This window comes from Rhinolophus sinicus, chromosome 4, assembly GCF_057876585.1.
Source record: "Rhinolophus sinicus isolate RSI-liver-muscle chromosome 4, RSI-T2T, whole genome shotgun sequence".
NCBI lineage: Eukaryota > Metazoa > Chordata > Mammalia > Chiroptera > Rhinolophidae > Rhinolophus > Rhinolophus sinicus.
Window position 1 is genome coordinate 78338529 of NC_142504.1, and position 6920 is coordinate 78345448.

The window sequence follows — 6920 nt, forward strand, 5'->3', positions numbered from 1 at the left end:
CTGCATGTTATTTTAACTCTATGGCACTCATGATTTGTTGGTGGTGCAATGAGCCCAACAATGTAGGGAACCTTTCTACACTTCATTATTTTTGGAACGTTATGGCCTCTTTTTGCAGTCAGCTGCCCTCCATTAAGCAATCACATGGGCTTATGAAACCCTAAGAAATGGTTTGTGCCTGCAAAAAACGGTGAGATTTGTGAAGTGTAAGGTGGAAATTTCCCCTGTTGCCGCTCTATGTGGACCAGGGTCAGGTCAGCCCTCCCCATTCTTGTTCAGGCACTAGTGAGCAACCTCCACTGGCCCTGCTCTCTGCACACATGCCATTTGGTTTGGTGGCACCTTCAAACTTTGACCACCCACAGATGTCTGGTATCCACATTTTTCTTGGCACTTTTGGCAGGGAGCCAAATGGAGCAGTCAAACCCACCTGATTCTTTGAAACAGGAAGAATGAATCCCCCAACCTGCCCCCTTTAGCAGACAACTACCCCCGCCTTGAACATTGGCTTCCCATGCATTTCTGGCAGTTGTGAGTCATGAAGTTTGCTCTCTCTTCCGCTTGGTTGCAGAGTCTCCCCAAAAACAGCTTTGTGGGATGCCTGAGGAAGTTTCAGTTGGATTTGAAACCATTGGATACCCCTTCTGCAAGCTTTGGGGTGTCTCCCTGCTTAGGTGGCTCTTTGGAAAAAGGCATTTATTTCTCCCAAGAAGGAGGTCACGTCAAACTAGGTAAGGAGCAATTTGGAAAAGTTTATGTCTTTGAGTCTTTTGAAGAGCTCCATCTTTTTTCTTGAATTATGATGTTTTAACTGTTGATTTGATTTTTCTTTTGAAAGCTAAGTCTGTGTTGTTGGGGCCAGAATTTAAGCTCGTTTTTAGCATTCGTCCAAGAAGTCTCACTGGAATCCTAATACACATCGGCAGTCAACCCGGGAGGCATTTATGTGTTTACATGGAGGCAGGAAAGGTGCGTAGCGTCTGATGACATGGGAAGGGCATATGAATTTACATTATAACCGGATTCCATTTTTGGAGACCATCGTAGGTGAAGTGATGGTAGAGTGTGGAATCCAGTCTTCTATATCAGGGACTTGACTTCAGGGCCGACTTACCCTTTTTCTTCAACAAGTAATTTGATCATCAATGTTTTCTTCTTCACCTTTAAAACTGAAAAAATTCAAACAAGTTGGGCTGAATTCTAGCTGCACCACTTAATTATATGACCCTAGGGAAGTTACTTAACCTCTTTTAGACTCAATTTCTTTATCTTTAGAATGTAGATAATAATGCTTATATCTTAGGGCTTTTGTCGAGAGAATAGAAACCGCCACATACCCAATAAATGTTCATTTTTCTCTCCTCCCTTCGTCCTTGTCACATCTCTACTTTTATGCATAAGGGCAGTGCCAGAAGTCATGGGATACATTTTCTCGCCAGCTGTCTATACCATGTCACACCCAGGCCAATGGCCCTGTGTCCACTGAATCAGTTTCAGATTTCCCTTATCCTCTCTACACAACTCACCAGCCTTTCTGGTCCCTGGAGACAAGCTGGCCCCTGGGTCTCCACCCAGGCTTCCTTAGGCTTTTCATAGATTCCTTCTTCAGTGTATGCTCCTGCTGTTCCATCCTTCCCATTACTCACAGGCCTAGTCAGTATCTTATTTTCATGACCCAGTTATATCACTTTCCTTTTCAAAAAATCTCTTTAAAACCATGTTCTTCCAGAAGACTTCGTTAAGCCCCAAGGCCAATACCGATAATGTGCCATTTTCTTTCACCTCCATTTTTCTACAGTTTATTAAAAGTGAGGGGAAAAACTCTAAGAAGAAAATGAAATAGTCCAAACTCCTAGAATACTTTTTATTTAAGTTGCAGCCTTAATGTCTGAGCAGGCCTCTGGAAATTCCAAGAAGCAAGCAATTATCTCCTTGCTGAAGGTTGAGACAAGGCCGGTTTTTCAGGATAGGGGTTGGGGAGAGTCTCCAGTGAGAGCTTCTGGATAGGAAATAATCACAAAAAAATGCAATCAAGACATGATGACCTGCATAACAGCAGTCACATTATTTAGCTTGAAAATTGGCTGAGAATAGGCTGCACTCTCTAGCTACATGCAAATTAAATGTAAATTATTTATCAACACACTTATTTTAGTCCTCTCATTTCATTCTCCTTGATTCAGCCCTTGGAAAATTCTGGCCCAAAGAGTGGGAATGTGGGATTCTACACAGTAGCACGCTGAGTGTCTGACCTCTGATACATGCCCAATACAAACGCAATAGGTTAGCTTGTTGATTTCCTTGGATGAGAACTCTCTATAAGTCATGCATTCATGGAATTATTATAATTGGCTGGCCCTTGCAACAGGATGTAGGCCTCAGCCAGCAGTTTTGCCTTTAAAATTCTCCATGTCCTTCTAAACAGAGCCACTGTCACATATTAATAGCTAAGGAGGATCTTTGATGCTAATCGGTAACCTTTGAGTAGGACTTCATGGGGGCGGGGTTAGGATGCTGAGGGGAAGGGCTTATTGCCTTTGGCAGGACTGCAGGCCGGGCCCTAGGTTTACAGCTTGCTTGCCTGGAAGAGATGCAGCACAGATGCTTGCAAAGCCTTGGACCCCATGTGACCACTTGGTATAGGAAAGGGGAACCTATATCTAAAGTGCTCCTGAGCTGTCAGGGTAGAAGGGTTGGGAAGAGAAGATGGCAGGGGAAATTGCCTCCACCAGCCTTTCAGACAGAAACAGGAAAATGCATATGTGTTTCAGGTCATGGCCTCTGTGGACAGTGAGGCAGGTGGGATCTTGACATCGGTCACACCAAAGCGGTCTCTGTGTGACGGACAGTGGCACTCGGTGGCAGGTATGACGTCCAGTAACCTATTGTTCACACACTGAAACACTCTCCCTTTCCATCTGGATTTGAATGTCCCAAATGCAGCCTCAGTTCATCCATCTATTAATGTCTGACCAGGGTCAGCCCACCATGTTAACACAGTGAGAACATGTCCATTCTACCCCCAATGCATTTATGTGATTCATGGCTGCTGCCTCCAGCTCTCCATAACATGCTGAGATTTCTTTTTTCTTTCTTTTCTTTTTCTTTTCTTTTCTTTTCTCTTCTTTTCGTTTTTTCTTTTCTCTCTTCTCTTCTCTTCCCTTCCCTCCCCTCCCCTCCCCTCCCCTCCCCTCCCCTCCCCTCCGCTTCCCTTCTTTCTTTCTTTCTTCCCAGGAAACTGATAAGCTGTGCTTATTTTCAAGGTATTATAACATTGTGATTTAGATTTGGGCTCTGAAGTCAAAAAGAACAGAGGTCAAATCTTAGTCCCAGCCCTTACCTGTGTGACCTTGGGCAAGCTACTTATTTGCTCTTCATCCCGTTTCTTCATCTGCACAATGGAGATTAAAAAGAGCATACACCTCCCAGTGTTGTGAAAATTAAATGGGATAATGCACGTAAAGGGTTTAACAGGGTTCAATCCTAATAAGTGCTTGGTTAGTATTTGTTCTTGCTATTGTGAAAGTTCATTGTTAAGCTATTTTTTTCAACAACCATTTTAATATTAATGCAAATGATTTAGACAAACCACTGAGTAGAGAACAGGCCCAATCTCTCAAACTGAATCTGTTATTTTATGAATAACGTGTGGACATTGGTTTGGAGATATATTTATCTGTATTGACTGAAATACCTTTTGTAAAAAAAGTAGTCTTTTCTTGGCTAATTCGAAAGCTAACTACACTGTAATTAGTTACAATTGTTCACATGGAAGGAACTTTTATTTCAAAAGCATCTGTCTCTGGAGTCAAGTTTCAGGAGTCAAAGTCTTCTTGGGAAGAAGCTGAGATCCCATTAACATAGCATGGCTTCTGGAGACAGGAGATCGGGGCTTGAATCCCAAGTCATTTAACTTATAACCAAGCCAGCTTGTCAAGTTCCTCAATGATTGAGAGTCACAGTGTCTTATCCAGCCGATAGGAGTGATACTATCTTTCTCACAGATTCATTGTAAGGATTAAATTCTGTAATATATGTGGAAGCACCTAAACACCACCTGGTGTGGAGAGATTTGTTGAATTTATGTCTAAATTGACCGAATGCCTGTGAACAGTGCTCCCACAGGTCCTACAGGAAATAATTAAAAAGAAGTCCGTAGTGACACACTAGTGTCAACATGAAACAGTGGGCAGAGCTCTCCTCAGGTAATATCTGACCAACCTCCTTCCTTTCCCTCCAGTCACCATAAAACAACACATCCTGCACCTGGAACTGGATACAGATAATAGCTACACAGCTGGACGGCTCCCCTTCCCACCTGCCAGCACTCAGGAGCCACTCCACATTGGAGGTGTTCCAGGTAACCCTTGTCCTGACTCTTATCCCCATGTTGCCTCATGTCAGTTTTCGACGTTGCCATCTTAACCCAATAAATGCTAAGGCCCAGCCATGGGTTATCAGCATGGCAGCTATTGGCTATACAATGGAAACGGTGAAGCCCTTTTCTCTAGCACATGGGGAAACCCAGTTGCCAGCTGTGGGCACATTTCTGAGCAGACCAGGCCACATTACTGCAGCTTCCTCTTGTCTCAAGCCTATAATTTATAGGCCTCTCCTAAGAGTCTGCGTTAACCTGGAAGCTGATATCAGCAAAGAATCAGGAAAGGGGCTGAGAAATTGGTCTCTCCTCTCTAGGCATTAAGTTTTACTGGTGAGTTATTAAGCTTTGTGAGGCCGGATAGGAGAATCAGTGGGTTGAGATGGAGTGAGGTTCAAGACTGGAATTTTGCCTGGAAAGAGTCTTATCATTCTTCATTGTTTTATGTCCCTCCAAATAGCTTGGTCATTAATTTTTATAGGTGTTCTATAACCATAAAAAGCACTAGTGTTCAGAGTTATTATCTATTGATTTGGGCTGTGGAATCTCCTTCTTTGAAGAATTTGAAGACTAGCCTTGTGCTGATTTATCACAGCAGGTGGGATGCTGGGTGCCTTCTTAAAGGGAGGAAATGACTGGGTCTGGTCATCTGAGACCATGGGTTTTTTTAGCTCTAACCCAAATATTTTTAAAATCGGGTGCATTCATATGACAGTATAAATTATGTATTGAATGCCTCTCGTTTTTCTCTTTCAGCCGATTTGAAGATCCTGACGCTCCCTGTATGGAAATCATTTTTTGGCTGTCTGAAGAATATTCAAGTCAACTACATTCCTCTCCCTGTCACTGAAGCTGTGGAAGTCCAGGGGACTGTCAGTCTGAATGGCTGTCCTGACCACTAACTCAAACCTACTGCACAGTGAGGAAATTCACCTTCAAAACACTGATTACCAATGCACAGCCCTCTCCCCACTCAAGGTCATTCTTCACTTCAGACACCAGGCAGATGGATTTAATAGCAAATCCGATTTGAACTTCAGCCACACATACCCATCATTTTGGCATTCAGTGCTACATATGTATTTTATATACAAGTTTCATTTCTTGAAGATGATGAACAAATTGTTGTATGCTTTTGGTAATATTATTTTCCACTAAAAAAATGAAACGTCTTTCAAAGAACATTATTTTCCACTTGTTTAAAAAAATAAATATCTTTTAAAGCACTTTAAAAATACAGAACTTTTACATATGTGTAGGGGTTATAATTTATGGGGTTAAATAAATGCAATGTACTCTTTAAGTGATGATGTCTTATTAGCATAAGACCAATGGCTTGATGGTCATTGCTAATTGTATTAATTCTTCAGCATATGTTCAATGTGCTACCTCCAACATAGTTTTCTACAAATAATTGTTGAGCACATACTGGTGACGTACTGTGTGTGCTCAGTGTTGGGTCTACTGTCAGGTATAAGAAGTAACTTCTACCCTGGAGGAATATGGAATCCAATTGGGGAGACACATAATACTCGTAAAATAGTAAATAAACTGAATGAAGAAACCTATAATTCCACTTCCTTCCCACGTACAGTCTATTACTAACCAAGTCTAGATTATGATGATCAATGCCTTAAGAACAAAAACAATCTAGTAGGGAAGCTGAAAATGAATATATGAGTATGTACTATAATTAAAGCTTTGCGTGGCAAACTTACAGTAGTCAATGGGAAAGAGGAATTGCTTTTAGTTTTATCTACAAGATAATGAACTACATACTAGACCAATATTATTATCCAGCACCACTCTCCCTAACAAAGAAGACTACGCAAGCATTTTTGTATCTTCTATATAGCATTTGTTCTTCAGGAGGAAAATCACAAATAATTCTGAAATTTGGTATCATAATCCTGTATGGTATTCTTATAGCTATATGCCCTCCTCTTCTGAAACTGAGCCATAGTCCCTTCAATGCAGCGCTCTTTTATGCCACTTACACTGCAGTCTTGTGGGCGTGCTTTCTAACGGCCTTATCGATGCAAACATGGAATGTTCTCTTGGAGAAGTAGCAGGTCCCCATCACAGGGCATATTCAACCGAGGCTGGCTGGTAGGCTTTTGGGATGCTGTGCTGGGTTGAACTGCCTGACCCAATTAAACGAAGCCTCCCCCAGGTGATTACCACCCAGACACTGAGTCTGCATGAAGAGCATCAATTTTACCTGTCTTTGGCAGGTCTACGCTGAACAAGTGATTCTCTCTTCTGGGTTCCTGGTGTTAACCTAACTGAATCTACAAAGTTATTTAGTAGTGCTGATTATTTGTCAGCACTTTCTAGATTCATTATAAAGGGGCAATTAATTTTTCACTAATACCATGGTTTTCCCTCCATTTTGTAGCATCTTGAAGAACAGCTGTTCTCTCTGCTTTTGTTGAATATAATCCCAGCCACCAGACGGCAGCAGAGAATATCACAGATGGAATTACAGTTGGGGAAACAGAAAGCCCTCAGCGTGGCTCTTCTCAAATTGGAAACGTGTGTT

General features: G+C 42.0%; 1 protein-coding gene across 2 annotated transcripts in view; it reads left to right on the top strand.

Annotated features, from left to right (window-relative positions):
- The window catches only part of LAMA3 (laminin subunit alpha 3), a 264040-nt gene extending 258359 nt beyond the window's left edge, over positions 1 to 5681 (top strand). For both annotated transcript variants that reach the window (XM_088797937.1, XM_088797938.1), the window contains 5 exons: positions 572 to 731; positions 839 to 969; positions 2772 to 2865; positions 4241 to 4360; positions 5135 to 5681. In XM_088797937.1, coding sequence (XP_088654063.1) covers positions 572 to 731; positions 839 to 969; positions 2772 to 2865; positions 4241 to 4360; positions 5135 to 5280 — 651 coding nt within the window. In that variant the 3' untranslated portion in view covers positions 5281 to 5681. The remainder of the gene's footprint in view (positions 1 to 571; positions 732 to 838; positions 970 to 2771; positions 2866 to 4240; positions 4361 to 5134) is intronic.
- Positions 5682 to 6920: the final 1239 nt, after the last annotated feature.